The sequence below is a fragment of the Salvia splendens genome, chromosome 3, assembly GCF_004379255.2.
Source record: "Salvia splendens isolate huo1 chromosome 3, SspV2, whole genome shotgun sequence".
NCBI classification, from domain to species: Eukaryota; Viridiplantae; Streptophyta; class Magnoliopsida; order Lamiales; family Lamiaceae; genus Salvia; species Salvia splendens.
Genome location: NC_056034.1, coordinates 40,033,242 through 40,050,648, shown reverse-complemented (window position 1 = coordinate 40,050,648; position 17,407 = coordinate 40,033,242). Strand labels below are relative to the sequence as shown.

The following is a 17,407-nucleotide window of genomic DNA, read 5'->3' as shown; positions in this document are numbered from 1 at the left end:
GATAATACAATTTCAAAATCGAACCTAGGTGAAAATAAATATATAGTGAACTTCAGATTGGATGCAACAATTTAACTTTTTTATTTATAGTTTGTTACTACTAGTATTTATTTTCTCATGATATCAACGTTAAACTGATTTCCTTGCCTTATCTCTTATGGGTTATGGAGATACTTCAAAATTGTTAGTACGATACATTAATTAATTCATAGTATAGCTTATAGTATACGCAAATTACCTAGGCTATACTGATATAAAAATTAAATAATTCTTTTATAACTTACACAAATGTAAATATCCGAGGTTAAATTATTTGGAAGGCAACCAAAGAGTATAAAAGCAATCATCTATATTCAGAGGCACATATTTCTAGGGTATGAGATATAGTAAAGTAATAATATGATTATGTGAAGGTTTTCTTGAAGATATTTCTTTACACAAGTTGGTGATTAGTTCGCATAATATTAACAATAAATTTAAGATATCAAATATAGGTTAGCTCATGATTTGAGATTTGGAAGTTGAAGTCTTAAGAGTTTATGCTAATAATATATTATTTTAATGATTAGCATTTTAAAATTAATGTCCAACAAAAAATTAAATGGTCATTGAATGTATCAACGTCAAAAATTAAAAATAATCCACCATTATTTGTATTGACTAACATAAAATAACAAATTTGATTATTGATCATCCAATCATAAAATACACTTTCTATTTTATGGGACGGAATAAAGAAGAATTTTCTTATGAAACAACCATCGTCTCTTTCCCGCGGCACGTACTAATTCGTACTAAGTTGAAAACTTGAAGACGAAATCCTACGGAAATTAAGGATTGTTTTTTTAGTATTAAACTAATTTAAACTAATTCAACATTGTTGGTGTCCAACATTGAATTGATAGTTGAAGATATATAAGTCTTGGTCCTTGGATGTATATAATTCATTTCTCAAATCACAAATTAACACTTGAACTCGTACAATTCACGATGAACAAAGTTATTTCTTCTTGAAAACAAAATTTGTATTCCCATAGTTTATTGGGTTAGTTGATATATATGATTTTTTTTTCTAATAACACTTTAACTCATATTTCTTTTATATTTACCAATTTCGTATTTAAACACGTGTTGCCACTATTAAGATTACTTTCATGGACAAAGGTAGTACTCCCTCTATCTATTAATAGTTGCCCATTTTGACCGTGCACGAGTTTTAAAAATGTACTCCTAATAGAAATTGAATGAAGAAAAATAGTAAAATGTGAGTACTAATTTTATGGAGTATATCAGTTTTATATACTTTGTAATAAAATGTGAATGAGATAAAATTAGTGGAATATGTGGTTTATTATAAAAAATAGTAGAAAAGCAAATGAAATATTTATTAGTGGATGGGCGAAAATAACAAATAGAACGGATTATTGATGGACGGAGGAAGCATGTTGTATTTTTTTTCACAGTATACAACTCACAATAAATGGCCACAAATTTTTAGATTGAGATTTGAGATGATGCACTAGAAGACTAGAAGTCCAGTAGTATTTCAACTCAAAATTTGGGCTTAGCAATAGCCCAAAAATCACCTCAGCCCAATATCACTTTGAAACTCTTTTTGTAATTTTTGATAGATGATATTTTGATCTCATCTCAATATATTTCGAGTGCTTAATGATAATTTCACTAGGAAAAAACTCAATTTACACCACAGATTTCAAAACTCTCAAACAATATGTGTGTTTTAACATCAGATGAGTGTCCAAATCTTAGCCAGACACATGTTGAATAATAGATAGGTCTAATTTTGTATACATTGTAGGATGAAATCTTGATTATAACATTTCAAAGTTTTAATAGTATAACTCAAAGATTGATTGTGAATATGCAATCATCTCTTTTCAAGGAATCAATCTTCTTGGTATATCAAGTGTAGAACTTTTTTTACTTTCCTTTTTTATTCTTTAAAAATAACAGAACACTTTTAATATCAGCAAAATGGATAAAGTAGCTGTCATATTAAAAACATAAATATATAAAATACCAAGGCATAGTGAAGGAGAAAGTTTTGATATAACAATCCCACTCGAAGTTGGGATAAATACATTATCCAAATTGGGAAAATTTAAGACTCCAACAAAATCAATGATTACAACCAATCAATTTCGCATACAAATTGTGGCTGCAATATCTTCCCGATTTTCCAAATGGAAGTGATTTTGGGAAGCTCCGCCGCTTTTGCCGCCGCTCCCGTCTGCTATTCTTGCAGAAATCCCACTGCTTACTCTTCCGAGGTGCGGTTTCCTTCAAATTTCAGTTATTTTATAATTGGATTCAGCTTAATTTCTGAATGGCTTGGAAAAATATAGTCGTTTTGTTAAATAAGATTTGTTACTCAATCTTATCCTTGTTTGTGTTGTTCAATACTATCAATTACAAATGAGGACGAAAATTTTACAAGAACAAAACTAGTCATCGTGGAGTTGATTGTGGAATGTGCATTCAAAAGATTTGTGCATTGAAATGAGGCTAATATTTTGATGCAATTCGAGATTCTGTAAGTGTCTTTTATTATTCAAGATCATTGTTAATGATTTAATCGACTGAGAAAAGATTTTAATGATTGGCATTGATTTATCTTGAGCAATGAATCCCTCATATTTGGTATTCTTTTTTTTTCAACCTTCCTTTTTATTTGAAATAAATAAATACACAGTCGATGCCTTCAGGTGCTTCTCTTGAACTATTTTCCTGTAAAGAATAGTGGAAGCTGGTATTTGAAGAGTAAAGAGCAAAATTCTGCAATTTGTTTCTCATCTCAGTCTCCTGATCAGAGCAAAGCATTCAAGAATTTTCCCCGGTCGTTTTGGTGGCGCAATAAGAGACTTGCACTACATTGTAGTTTCTTTGGCCTCAAGACTGAATGTATTCCCAGGCTCAGGAAAATTTCCATCAGCCTACAGAAAGAAGTGAAACGCGTAGAAACACTTAACAATATCATTCCTTCGTTTTCTCTCCATCTTATAGTTGGAGTGATGCTTTTCATTGCATTAGGTGTCACAGTCACCAAAACTCCGTCATGTAAGTTTGGGGTTAAGCAAATGGGTTCCTGTTGATATTATAATTCTTAGGATTTACCTCTCCCGATGTTTTATGGTCTAATGCATGGTAATTTTATGTAATGTAGGGGCCCTTACTGAAGAAAATCTTCTATTTTTGGAAGCATGGAGAGCAGTAGACCGTGCCTATGTCGATAAAACTTTCAATGGGCAGAGTTGGTTTAGGTATAGAGAAAACGCACTGCGCACTGAACCTATGAACACAAGAGAAGAGACTTGTAAGTGTCTATGATTTGTAATAGTAATTTCTGTTTCGCAACCAATTCAGAGAGAGAAAATGATTGAGAACATTATTACCAGATGGATTCTCTATATCTGTGGGAGCAACGAAAGAAGTGATACATAGATTGTTAACTAGGCTAACCCCGTTAATTAGTATACTTTGTGACAAGAAAATATTCATCTTAACTACGACTACTGTGTGGTTTTAGGATTAGTGAAACCATTCTATTGTAATGACATTATTTTGTAGATGACCCTAAAACATTTTTTGATTCTTTTCTAGGGGAATGCATTTTTAGAATCTGTCCCTTATTTGGTAGATTGGTTGGCTCTGCCCCTAGCAATCATGCAAAATCATACATCTGTCAAATGTCATATGGCATCTCATATTTATGTGATTATTACTTATTTCAGTTTGGTCGTGTGCTTGTTGGCTGACTTTCACCTTTAACTGTATCTCTTTTTATTGTTGAACTGTAGATGCTGCTATAAGGAAGATGGTTGCTACTCTAGATGATCCTTTTACTAGGTTCTTGGAGCCTAAAAAGTTTAAGAGTCTGCGGGTACAGGCTTCTCGCTCTCATCTTTTTGCAATAGCTCATCTATCTTCATTGATCTTGATAGAGCTTTCTAGAATGATGCTATTTTTTAAAATTTCTGAGCTTTGAGAACATGTTCATAATCCTTTGAAGGCAGTCAGGAACACGGAGTACTGTTACTGGAGTCGGGCTATCTATAGGGTACCCTAAGAAAGATACATCGGATTCTGGACTAGTGGTTATTTCAGCTGCTCCAGGAGGTCCTGCATTCAAGGCCGGAGTTCTATCGGGGGATTTTATTCTTGCAATAGATGATTCTAGTACAGAAAGCATGGAAATATATGACGCTGCTGAGCGCTTGCAGTAAGTTGCTTCTAATTCAACCCTGCAATTGATGGCATGCCTTTTTTTAGTTTTGTAATTATAAAGTTAAATATCCCTTTTGAATGCAAGCACTTCTTTTGTCGAGATTTAAGAGAAAAAAGAAATTCCGTGAAGAAAAAGAAAGGAACTCTTAGTCAATGCCGTTTTTTTCTTGGACAATTTCTTACTTCCTCATTTTTCATTATTTTAGAAAGTATTGATCAGCCATTCATTTCACTGGGATGATCTTTTTTCACTTTTGAATGTTTAGCAATTAATTATTTTTCCGAAACTTCACGAAGCAGGAGAAAAAAAAAATATAGATGTTCCTTAAACTTATCAATTAATTAAGTTCGAGATGTCATGAATTCCATCCCTGGAATTCGTAAGCCCTAACTAGATTTAATCATTTAAGGTAATTATGATAAGTTAAAGTATAAAGTAACTGACTGGTCTGATTATCTCAATCTGCTATTCAAGTACGCGCTATTTGGCTGATTGAGAAGAAATCATTCTACATGCATATCTCAGTGAACTAGCAAACTCTACAACATTTGTTATATTCATAGCACTATAGCAGTGTTAAAATTGGAGCCTGCCTACAAGTCTGGGAATCATGCCGTACTTGTAAATTTAATTTATGTCCCTATGATGGTATTACTACATGAATTTTAGTTTATTTGTCTGTGGGAATGGGATTGTGTGTGGGTTCCACTCTATTGGTGTGTGGAAGTGATCTTTTGCTGAGTCAGTAACTGTATAAAACTGGAAATGATAATTTTTTGACAGGGGACCAGAAGGAAGTAAAGTGGAGTTAGCTGTACGCCATGGTTCTGAGACAAGGCACCTATCTTTAATGTATGCGTTTGATCTTTGTTAAATAAATTATCCTCAATATTCTATTGCTTCTTGTTGCAACTTGAATAGATTTTATTATAGTAATCTAATAGGTTCATGGGAATTAAGATATTTTTCTATGGGGCTGTGTTTAAGTTTGAAGATAATGCACATTCACCTTTACAGTATTGAATTTTCGAACTGTAACTATCACTAGTTGCTGCCTTTCAGACGAGAGAAAGTTTTATTAAATCCAGTGAAGTCCCGAGTATGCAGACCTGCTGGTTTGGGAGAGGATGGTCCTCTGGTTGGATATATAAAACTTACATCATTCACCCAAAATGCTTCTGGTACAATTTCCTTTATCTTATGAATTTAGCTTGCCCTCTTGTACTTTAATCTCTGGGCGTTTCTTAATCTCAATGCCTCAGATCATATATATTCTCTTTATTACCAATCATTGCCTCTGCACATATAAATTGGAAAATCTTTCTCTTATGCCAACTTTATTATGATTTCTTAAAGCTCTCATGGTTGGTTCTTTGTAGATGCTGTGAGGGAAGCAATTGAAACAATGAGGGGGAACAATGTAAATTCCTTCATACTGGACCTCCGTGATAATAGGTGACATGCTCTGAACACTCTCGATTACAAAATATTCCTTAGGTCGCATTTCTGAATTCCTAAAATTTGTTGCAGTGGCGGCCTGTTTCCTGAAGGAGTAGAAATTGCTAAAATTTGGTGAGGCTCCCCTTTTTGTGCGATTGGTTGTCAAAATCTTTCTTTTTTCATTGTTTCCTTTTTTTTCCTTGCTGAGGTGAAGGGATCGTCTTGGATCTCACAATGCATATGATAATTTTATCAGCCGGGAAGTGTTTTTATTAGAAAAAATGACGGACAGAAAAATAAATTTTCAAGCACTGTACTCATTTATGTGCAAAATGAAACTCAGTGGTGTGTGTATTGGTCTAGCGGTAGAGTGACAAATGCCTGAGACCTTCGAGTCCACCTTCGCACGATCTTTAAATATAATGTTTATATTATTAAAAAAATTCTTATAAAATGAAGCTCAGTGCCTAATAAACGTGCCGTCAGAAATAATGGTGATCATAACTCAAATAGTTACTAGTATTAAGAAACTGAGTATGAGATTCATCCTTAACTTACTAATTTCCTGAAACAAGCTGAACTCCAGCTTTATCAACAACATTATTCTGCTTTAGTTGCAGACTGAAAACTCATTAGATATTTAATCATTGGAGATTCAATAAGGTCTTACTTGGTGCTTGTCTGATTAGGTTGGACAAAGGTGTGATCGTATACATCTGTGATAGTCAAGGAGTTAGAGATATATACGAGACAGATGGAAGCAATGCAACAGCATCCTCAGAACCCCTAGTTGTGCTGGTAAGTTGAGTTTATTCAGTTCGCGTTACTTTTGTCCTATCATTGTTTAGCATATTGTAAATCCCTTTATAGGTATTCAGTTCATAATATTTTGAATAAATAATGTTAAACGTTTCTTTTTGGAATTCGGTTAAGGAGTTGGATATAATAGAGATAGTTCCAATTTAAATCAGGACCTTTGACACAATTTCCCATTTTGACCTGCCTTTAAAACGATTCAAACAAGTATACGATCTTTGAACTTTTTATGCAATTACAGCTCTCCCAAATATTCTGGTGACCGAACTTTCACATTTGTATTTATCGTCTACTCCTTATCATTTTTTTGGGTCCTTGTTTTGACAAAACGTCTTTGTAGGTCAACAAAGGAACTGCAAGTGCAAGTGAAATTCTAGCCGGTGCTTTCAAGGACAACAAGCGCGCCGTCCTCATTGGAGAACCTACATATGGAAAAGGGTAACATTCTGCGCGTCCTCTTCTTATTCCCGCTTCATAAAATCTTATTGCAATACTGACAAATTGTACTGTCACTTCTGTACAGTAAAATTCAGTCAGTTTTTGAGCTCTCTGATGGTTCTGGCTTGGCTATAACTGTTGCCCGTTACGAAACACCTGCCCACATAGATATTGATAAGGTAGCTCTCCTCTCTCTCAGAGTCCACCATTAACTGATCATGAATGAACTTCTTCATTGATGTCGTTGTTTTTAAGGTTGGGATAATTCCAGACCGGACTCTACCTGTTTCATTTCCTAATGACGAAGATAGTTTCTGCGGCTGCCTTCAAGATCCTGCATCTGCTTGCTACTTGAACAAGGTCGAGCTATTCTCTAGATGATGTTTGCTGATAAGATTATTTAGGATTTCTTCATTCTTTTGAACAAAATTCATTGCATGAGCTAGGCTTACTAGGTTAGATGGAATGTAAAGGCGATGGTATATTTTTCCGTCACTGTAAACTCACATGGAAGCATTTAACGAAGACATCGAATTAAGTCGTTTGATCTACATCTACGACTACGAGTGGTGCATGTATTATTAGTACTACACAAATGCGAAGTATACATACATACATAGCTATGAAACAAGAAGGAATTTGGCTGAAGTTCTCTAAAAAATGGTATAGCTCTTACAACAAACCCAACTTAGGTTAGGTGACATAATAGAATCCTGCTGAACAAATTTTACTTCTCAACTCTCAAGAGAATCTTGAACAAATTTCCCTTCTTGCAAACTATTTTCCAAATTAGTCCTTCAAGTATATACATTTTGTCTTAGTAATTGTAGAAGAAAATCATAAATGCCCCTGAAAAGAATTGTAATTTTATTATATACTCCACGAGCTATTTTTTGTAGGACTATTAGTTTTCCACGTCATAAAAGGGCAAAAGAAAAAAGTCCAAAGAAAAAAAGAATTGTTTTGCTCATAATATTCAACCATTTCAGCTTTGAAAGCAGCCTTGCTTATTGTGTTGGGCATGAATCAGCAGAAGGATGCAACTACTAGCCCCATTTCTCGCTCACTCTCTCTCGCAAATTTAAATCACACATTTCCTTGCCAATTTTGAAAACGTAAATGAAAATATAATGTTTAATAAATTCACATTTTTTAGTGTCTTTTGCTTTAAGAATCTAATGCTAAAAAGTACTACTGTATGTTTTAAAATAATCACACTTGCTTTCTTACTTTTATCGCAATCTCGAAGGTTAGAAGCCCCAAAAATAATGTTATGTTTCATATCAAATAAGGTCTTACTACATCAGTTTAATAAAGCTGTTACTGATATCTTAAAATCATTAATCCGTTACTAATTATATTTTCAATAATACTAGCATGTTTTTATATCCAAAAACAAAACTCCCAAAATCTAGTATAAGGTGATCAAAATGGGACTAGTCTTTACCCAAACTTGATCTAATAGGTTTTATTTGTGGTGTGAAGTATCTCGTAGGCATGAGATGATGAGACCAAAAAGTCTTAGTTAGGCCGATGAGGAATATCATTGAACGATGACCACGGGATTTAAGTTTGGATAAATATTTTTTAAAAATACATTTTGGAATTTCGACAACATATTTTTTGAAAATTAACTCAAGCAACAATTTGAACTTATGGTATGTAATTCTCAAATTGAATGCTTTAAATCGATTTATTTACTCAACCTTAAATGAAAGATCCCTTAAACGAAACCTATATGAATCAGCCACTGAGGCACATTAACAATTCAGGGAAAACAAAATTAAATAATAATCTAAATCAGCATAAAAAATTGATTATTTTTACTTACCAAACGATTATAGTATTTACTATGTATACGAACCATTGAGTACAAGATTAAATAAATATCTAAATTAAATCAACATAAAATGCTGATTATTTTAACTATTTGCTATTATCGGGATTAGGACAGAAAGGTAAAATACAATTAATATAATAAAATAAAAATAAATAAATGTGTTTAAAATTATAACAAAAGTAAGAAAAAAATAAAGATGAATTATAATTTTTTATACATATTTATATACTGCAGTAGTACTTATTTTTCTAGTTTACCAGATTCAGAAACTCACTTTACCTAGCAGCTAATCACTGAATATGAATGTTACCCATTCACTCAATTACACTTGATTATAATAAAGCAAGCAAACAAGCAAACAAGCAAACAAGCAATCAATCAATATAAGTATATAACCAACTTCAAGTTGTATAATCCACAAAAAATAATTTAAATTTAAATTTGAATTAAAGAACATAGTAATACTAGCTGTGTGGCTTCCATCTTAGCTGTGAAAATGATAAAAGATTTCGCCAAAGGCAGTTACGCAAAGTGCCAAACCGACCTTTACTACGTTTAATTAATCCCCGCTCGTCCACGTTGCGCTTTCCTATTGGCTGACCCGTGCCCACACCGGGAAATCAAATCCCACCGTCACCCTCACTTGAACCTCCGCAGATCGCAGCCCAAATACCGCCACGTGTCACGCCATTTCTGATTATCTTATCTTTTCAAACTCCCCCTTTCTCTCTCCTCAATTCTATAAATACAAATTCGGAATCGCCCTTTCTCTCTACAGCTCAAAACTAAAACAAAATTTCTATTCAACAGTGTAGTGATCATCGGTTTCAATCCAAATCTCTGTTACTTATTCCAATTCATAAATGGCAATGAGTTTGCCTCACCAGATTGGAGCGATTTCCGGCGCGCCTTTGGCGGCGGATTCCGCCGGCGCAGCCATTGAAGCGCCTTCCTCTGCTACCGTCACTGCGGTGTGGAGATCTCCCGCCGCATCTAACCTGCGCGTCTCTGCGGTGGATTCCGACCGCATCTCTCCATCGCCGCCGCTCAGTCCGCGATGTGTGCGGCCGGACCTATCGGTCGCGGCTCAGGCGCTGATGTCTCCGGCCACGGAGGTGGAGGAGGATCGGGAGTATGTTGCCGGCGGTGGCGCTCAGGCTAAGGATCGGAAAGGTGTGCCTGTGTTCGTGATGATGCCGCTCGACAGCGTGACGTGGAACCACACCGTGAATCGGAAGAAGGCGATGAACGCGAGTCTGCAGGCGCTGAAGAGCGCCGGCGTTGAGGGGATCATGATGGATGTGTGGTGGGGGTTAGTGGAGGAAGAGAAACCTGGCGAGTATAATTGGGCGGGATATGTGGAGCTTCTCGAGATGGCGAAGAAGCACGGCCTCAAGGTCCAGGCGGTTATGTCGTTCCACCAGTGCGGCGGTAACGTCGGCGATTCGTGCACGTGAGTGATTTCTCAATCTCAATTACTGTTTCTTTTATTATTGAATTTAATTTTATTGATTAATTGCGCTTAATTATGCTGTGGTTAATGTAGATTGCGTATTAATTTACTCTTTGAAATTAAGATTGCCTGACAAAGATTGCAGAGTATTGAAATTATGATTTTGCGAATTTATTGATTTTTTTAATGATTTTTGACGGTGCATCAAAATCTGGTACTGCGTTGGCTCAGACGCTTTTCACGTGGGCGGTTGATATGTTCAAGCTTAAAAGGACTATTTCTTATTCATAGGATCTGATGTCCAAAGTTGAATAGTCATATTATAAAAAAATCAATATTACTTATTTTTCTATTTTATGCATATATCCTGAACTGTAAATGCATCTTTATCTAATTTACAGTTACAAATGCTGCTTTGGTATATTAAACATTAAACAACAACTAGACTTATTGAAAATGAAAATGATGAATGAATTTGTTCATCTGTTTCAGCATTCCACTTCCGAAATGGGTTGTTGAGGAGATTGATAAGGATCCGGACCTAGCGTACACGGATCAATGGGGCCGGCGTAATTACGAGTATCTGTCTCTAGGTTGCGACACTGTTCCTTGTCTCAAGGGAAGAACTCCCGTCCAATGCTATTCCGATTTCATGCGATCTTTTCGTGACACCTTCGATCATCTCTTAGGTGATACCATCGTGGTATGTTCTTGAAAGAAATCCATTTCTTTTAAAATTTGCTACGTTTGTGAGTTTGATACTGAAAACTTCTTAATGTGATTCAGGAAATCCAAGTCGGAATGGGTCCGGCTGGTGAGCTTCGCTATCCCTCATACCCTGAAGCCAACGGGACGTGGAGATTCCCCGGGATTGGAGCTTTCCAATGCTATGATAAGGTACATTGCATATCTTTCAATATATCTTGCATCTTGCTTTTCCTGCCATCTTAGATTGTGTGTGATATTTATATGGTTTGGCCTTTTTGCAGTACATGTTGAGCAGCTTGAAAGCGGCTGCGGAGGCTTTTGGGAAGCCAGAGTGGGGCCACACCGGCCCGACTGATGCTGGGGAGTACAACAACTGGCCGGAAGACACCAATTTCTTCAAGAAGGAAGGTGGTGGCTGGAACAGTGAGTATGGGGAATTCTTCCTCACTTGGTATTCCGAATTGCTGATCGCCCACGGCGAGAGGATCTTGCAGTCGGCCAAGAACATATTTGAGAACAAGGGCGTCAAGATCTCTGTCAAGGTCGCCGGAATCCACTGGCACTACGGCACCCGGTCCCATGCTCCTGAGCTCACTGCCGGTTACTACAACACCCGCTTCCGTGATGGCTACCTCCCGATCGCGCAGATGCTGGCCCGCCATGGCGCCATCTTCAACTTCACCTGCATCGAGATGAGGGACCACGAGCAGCCCCAGGACGCGCTGTGTGCGCCCGAGAAGCTGGTGAGGCAGGTCGCCCTCGCCACACAGCAGGCGGAAGTTCCACTGGCTGGTGAGAACGCCCTCCCTAGGTATGACGACACCGCCCACGAGCGTATCCTGCAGGCCTCGGCCCTGAACTTGGACGGCAGCTCGGGCGACCGGGAGATGTGCGCTTTCACGTATCTGAGGATGAACCCGGAGCTGTTCCAGCCGGATAACTGGAGGCGCTTTGTGGCGTTTGTGAAGAAGATGGGCGAAGGGAAGGACACGAACAAGTGCTGGGAGCAGGTGGAGCGGGAGGCGGAGCATTTTGTTCATGTGACTCAGCCGCTGGTGCAGGAGGCGGCGGTGGCGTTGATGCATTAGGGCGATTGTGGGGTAGTATGTAGAGAGTAACTCCGACCACCACAGTTTCCGATCAACACCTTTCGGATGTGGCAGTATGATGCGTATAAACTTTGAGAATTTTACAGTTATATTTTGGTCACAACCATAATGGATTGTATTACTGTAAATATGTACACAACTGTCTTATGATTATATCCTCTTTTAACAAATAGCTTGATTATTTTTTGTTTGCGGTGTGTTTAAATTTTTTGTCGACGTTAGCAATGTAACCGGTTCTTTTGCGGTGTGATTACTATTATTTTTATCACTACTTTTTTTTTATTAAAAAGTTACACCCACCCAAATTACTAATCAAATTGGACAGTTGTTAAAAACATCAAATTCCCCGTGATTGCTGATTTTTCTAAGTGTTTGATGAGTGCACATAACACAAATTCCACGTGATTTGACATGAATTATCAAATACGTAACAAACTGCATTTTAACTAATTTCAGTTCAATTACTAAACGTTATAATCATAGGGTAATTATTGGTTAAATTCAATAGGATAAATATGAACAAAAATAGTCATTATAGCTTAAGGTAATTAGTTCACGACTAAGAAATTCAGCAGTTGTGAATTATGGTCAAATAGATTACTAATATATGATTACAAGTTTAGTGGTTGTGAATTATAAGCAAAATATGACGACCTCAAAGGCTTCGCAGATGTGTATTGTATATTTGCAATTGTATGTAAAACAAGGTTAATTTCAAAACTAAAACACTTCGTACTAGTAAATTGTAAAAGTGCCTATTTTATATTTATACTATCTGAATGCCAATTTTTTTTACAGTAACAATTAATATGGCTATTTTATGGAGTAGTTTATTTGGTTATCATAAAGAACTGATCACTATTTCAGCTTAAATGAAGATACGTTGAACATGTCCTAACAAGATTAGTTGGTGGAATGTAATCGAAGCCATAAAAATAAAAATAGACTAGTAATAACAAAAATTGGAAAATAGAAAAAAAAAAAGGTTTTTATATTAATTTTCTCAACTGAGAATTATGTAGAAACAAATTAAATGAAGATTGTCAATTTGTCAGGCATGATATGGACCATAATTTTATTGCTTTTGTTTCTGATTCACATATCTCTGTGATTGATATCCACGCACTTTATTTTGTGTCTCAACTCTTGAACCAATCAATTTAAATTTAAAAAGAAAATATAAAGAACAAATACACTGAATTGAACGATGTAAAGTAGCCTCTTGTCACTTTTTAACTTGTGGACCATAATATATTGAAATTTCTTTCGATAATTTTGTGATAACTCATTTTTAGATGGGAGATTTTCGAATATCTAAAAACTAAAAATCATGGGAGATATTTCTCGAATATTCGGTGGTATCCAGAATATTTGCGAAAATTTTCTTTTTATCTTAACGTGATAAGATAATGACATAAAATAAATTAACTCGTTAGTGTCCAACTTAATTAATATTGCGTTTATATATATGTTGTAATAATGTCTCCACACTAAAATAGTAACTCTGAATTTTTTTGAAATTTCTCATGGTGTGTATAAGTGTATTATGAATCTGTGATGTCCTATATATCTATGTTTACTGATGTGTGACACCAGTTACATAATTAATTTGACAACTCTAAAGTAGAGGATTCTTTTATTGAGGGATGGCACTAGAGAGTTCGAGAGTTAAGATAAAGAAAAACTATCTCCCGATTAAATATATACTATAAACTAACCACGAGATAACCAAATATAAACTCTAAATATTGTACAAACTCCAAACTATGATCTGGATCGTCAGAAAATGTCAACAGATGATAAAATAATAGAAACAAAAAATATCAAAACAGTGTCAACAGTTAATGCTGTGTTGATATTGTGTTGACATCAAAATCTTGAAATTTTACACTGTGTTGACATTGTGTTGAAACTATGTTGACGAGTTTGGAGTTTGTACAATATATAGAGTTTGCATTTTATCACTACCCTAAACCGACCACTGTAAAAAAATATTCATCAATAATTAATTTTAATTATTTAACTGAGTTAAGATAGGATTCTAAGTTTACAAACAACTAGTTTCATCCGTATTTACAATTTAAAGAAATACTAAGTGTGATTTTGTTATAAATAGAGCAATTCATGAGAGCATCCGCAATGGATGCCCGATCTGGAGCCCGATAGCGCGAGATCAGGCTCGGTCGTCCTCGGGCATCCATTGCAACGCCGAGCTCGATCTCGCCCGAGCCCGACTACGCGTTTTCATATTTTTTTTAATTTTTTTTAAAAATGTTCTATTTATAAATACATTATTTTCACTCATTTCTTGACTCTCACACATCTCTCAACCCTCACACAACATCTCTCCAATCCAATATCTCTCTTTCACTCATTTTCCAAAATGTTTCCCGGAGAATATATAAGTCGGGCTATGTAACGCGCAATGTTTGCTTTCGGGAACCAGATTCTCGCAGGTATTCATACAATATAAGAGCAAGAGCAGGCTGAAGAGTAGGTCCCGAGGCCCATCCGCCACAGGACATCCGTCCGTCGAGAGCATGGCCTAGCTCATCAACGTCTGTCCGAGGACTACTTCACCGATGAGCCCCGGTGGGGACCGACGGTTTTTCGTCGACGGTTAGGATGCGGCAAGAACTGTTTCTCCGCATTGTTCACGGGATGGAGGCGCGCGACGAGTACTTCCAGCAGCGACAAGATGCGGCCCACATAATCAGTCTATTCCCGCTTACGAAGTGCACGGTTGCGTTTCGTCAGTTGGCCTACGGCACCACGACGGACATGTTCGACGAGTATCTTCACGTCGAGGATACAACTGGCCGGGAGTGTGATAAAATTTTGTGAGGGAGTGATTGACCCCTTCGGCGCCACATATTTGCACAAGCCGAATGCCGAAAATTGCCAGCTCCTGATGGGGATGCACGATAGGGTGCACGACTTTCCTGGAATGTTAGGAAGCATTGATTGTATGCACTGGGAGTGGAAGAATTGTCAGGCAGTGTGGAGAGGCCAATTCACTAGTGGGTACAAGGGTACCCACCCGACAATGATCCTTGAAGCCATCGTTGACCACCGTCTTTGGATCTGGCATGCTCACTTTGGCGTGGCGGGGTCAAACAATGACATCAACGTGCTGAACACGTCGAGTCTCTTCACCGAGCAATGCAATGGCAACAGTCTGGTTATCGAGTTCACTGCCAATGGACGACAGCATCATATGGGGTACTACTTAGCCGATGGCATACACCCGAGATGGCCAGTCTTCTTGAAGACGATCTCCTATCCAACGGATGAGAGGAGAGCCTTTTTTGCACAGCGGCAAGAGTCTGGACGGAAGGAGGTGAAGCGAGGATTTGATGTGCTTCAAGCGTGTTGGGCAATAGTGAAAGGTCCGGCTCGTTCCTGGTACATGTATCATATCGTCAATGTCATGTACGCGTGCATCATCTTGCACAACATGATTATTCACGATGAAGGTCCAAGAGCTAGCGATTGGTCTGATGATGAAGCCGAATCGAGCGCAGGTCATGCAACACCGCATGTCGATTGAGGTTTACCCTATGAAGTCAGAGAGAGATTACAAGCCAGGAGAAAAAAAAGGAGTGGCAAAGCACATGTCTAGAACAACAATTCACTGATCACCAACAATTATAAAATACATATACACCACTAATATTCCTACTTCAATTAGCATAATGCACCACTATAAATACCCATTAATCTCAACATTATTAATCATCAAATTCAAAAGTTGCTTTCCCCTCTAACTATCTTCCACTACAAAGTTAATTCTCCCCAATTCTCTCAACATGTCGAGCCAATTCAACGCCGGACAGGACCGTGCCCATGCTCAGGTATTTATTTTACATCATAAATAATTGTCATTATTTTTCTAGAAATTATCACATTTAAAGTATTCGATTTTATAGTAGTATCAAATTTATAAATAATTTAATTGAGAGTTAAATATTGGGGCAGGCTGCAACTGAGCAGTTTGTGGACTCGGCCAAGGATACAGCGAGCACGGCCCACGATAAGGCCCATGATGCCCTTGGACACTCCCAAGGCCAGGCCCAACAAAGCAAGGAGGAGAATGCTACATTTCTTCAGCAGGTTATATCAATTTCTCATTTCATTTCCTTTCACTTATTAAATAAATTTTTTTGTATGTATTTGAATTTATTTATTTTAATTATATTTGCAGACTGCTGAGTCAGCAGCCAACATGGCTCAGGGAGCACTTGATGGTGTTAAGAACACCCTTGGCATGGGAGAGCAGAAGAAGTGAAGTGAATAAGGCCTAATAATTTCTTGATTTTCAAGAATAAAAAATGTAAATTTTTGTTTTGTTTTAGTGAATATTTATTTTGGTTTAGGTTTGCCTTGGGAATTTGTTCATGAAGATCGTAAATTCCCGAGATGTGAAATAAGTATTTGTATATAAGGTTTTGAACCCATTCTTCCTACGGTTCGGTTGTAATAAAATTATTATTTTGATTTTAATATTTTGTTTTTGAAGTTTAAGGTTTTCTTTCTTTCTATCAATTACGTTGCGAATATGAATTATACAATGATATTTTTGTATGAATAAATAAAATTACTATTACCGTTGCGAGTAGTCAGAAATTTATTGACTTATAACGTTTAAAAATGTTTGTAAGAATACAATTATATAGATATTCAACAATCAACATGTTTGTGACATTATTCAGCTAAATTATAAAATTGGCTTAGTTTTAAAATAATACTATAAAAAATCATAAAGGTTCTTAGAATATCCCAAATTTTCAAAGGCTCAGTTTGGTATCGTGGAATTGAAGTCTTTCTCATGTAATGACATAACTCTTATAGACAGAGGGTATTTTAGCCAAAAAAGTAGGACTTAAAAAGTGAAAAAGTCATTCCAGCAATATTATATCAATGTCCACGAATGTCCGGTGATATTTTTAAAGAAGAGGTTAACAAGGGAGAATGGGCTGAAGGAGAGTGGAGACGGAATATGCATTGGAGAAGGAATCTCTTTGTATGGGAAGAGGCTTTAGTAGGAGACCTTTAGCTTGCTGCGAATCGATGCAGCTTGAAAGAAAACACGAGCGATGTGAGAGTTTGAGCTTATGGAGTGCCTGTTTTTTTCTGGTTTCTAAACTTGTTTTATAGGTCAATAACCAAGTGAAGACGAAGGACATTGCTATACAGACAGACAACTGGCGTGGAGAAACATGACCCCTCCATGAGCACAACTATATGTTTGGTTCTTGCTTCATGCCAAGAAAAGGCTTTTCAAGTATGGAACTCGAAGGATTGACGATGATAAATGCGCATTTTGCAAGAATGAAAGTGAGACCCTTGATCATCTC

The 17,407-nt window shown here is 36.6% G+C and overlaps 4 protein-coding genes across 10 annotated transcripts; all 4 read left to right on the top strand.

Moving 5' to 3' along the window:
- The first annotated feature begins 2,070 nt into the window (after nucleotides 1-2,070).
- On the top strand, nucleotides 2,071-7,491 carry LOC121796025 (carboxyl-terminal-processing peptidase 2, chloroplastic-like). 7 transcript variants are annotated; one of them, XM_042194720.1, is made up of 14 exons: nucleotides 2,303-2,554; nucleotides 2,714-2,726; nucleotides 2,832-3,078; nucleotides 3,185-3,334; nucleotides 3,819-3,901; nucleotides 4,035-4,240; nucleotides 5,030-5,098; nucleotides 5,309-5,427; nucleotides 5,626-5,701; nucleotides 5,777-5,818; nucleotides 6,376-6,484; nucleotides 6,843-6,940; nucleotides 7,026-7,119; nucleotides 7,196-7,491. In XM_042194720.1, the coding sequence occupies exons 1-14, from the start codon at nucleotides 2,538-2,540 to the stop codon at nucleotides 7,319-7,321; spliced, it is 1,449 nt and encodes a 482-aa protein (XP_042050654.1). In that variant the 5' UTR covers nucleotides 2,303-2,537; the 3' UTR covers nucleotides 7,322-7,491. The 7 variants fall into 7 exon arrangements, with proteins under 7 accessions (XP_042050652.1, XP_042050650.1, XP_042050648.1 ...); XM_042194719.1 differs by having other exon boundaries at nucleotides 2,820-3,078; XM_042194718.1 differs by lacking the exons at nucleotides 2,303-2,554; nucleotides 2,714-2,726 and adding an exon at nucleotides 2,071-2,291.
- Nucleotides 7,492-9,546: 2,055 nt separating this feature from the next.
- LOC121797452 (beta-amylase 1, chloroplastic-like) lies at nucleotides 9,547-12,238 on the top strand. The gene is made up of 4 exons (XM_042196211.1): nucleotides 9,547-10,233; nucleotides 10,726-10,936; nucleotides 11,020-11,130; nucleotides 11,223-12,238. Exons 1-4 carry the CDS (start codon nucleotides 9,644-9,646, stop codon nucleotides 12,027-12,029), a joined length of 1,719 nt encoding a protein of 572 aa, XP_042052145.1. The 5' UTR covers nucleotides 9,547-9,643; the 3' UTR covers nucleotides 12,030-12,238.
- Nucleotides 12,239-15,018: 2,780 nt separating this feature from the next.
- Nucleotides 15,019-15,600, top strand: LOC121797018. The gene has a single exon (XM_042195760.1). It carries the CDS (start codon nucleotides 15,019-15,021, stop codon nucleotides 15,598-15,600), a length of 582 nt encoding a protein of 193 aa, XP_042051694.1.
- A 183-nt stretch (nucleotides 15,601-15,783) lies between these two features.
- On the top strand, nucleotides 15,784-16,553 carry LOC121795716 (late embryogenesis abundant protein 1-like). Its single transcript, XM_042194298.1, has 3 exons — nucleotides 15,784-15,904; nucleotides 16,029-16,163; nucleotides 16,255-16,553. Exons 1-3 carry the CDS (start codon nucleotides 15,860-15,862, stop codon nucleotides 16,336-16,338), a joined length of 264 nt encoding a protein of 87 aa, XP_042050232.1. The 5' UTR covers nucleotides 15,784-15,859; the 3' UTR covers nucleotides 16,339-16,553.
- Nucleotides 16,554-17,407: the final 854 nt, after the last annotated feature.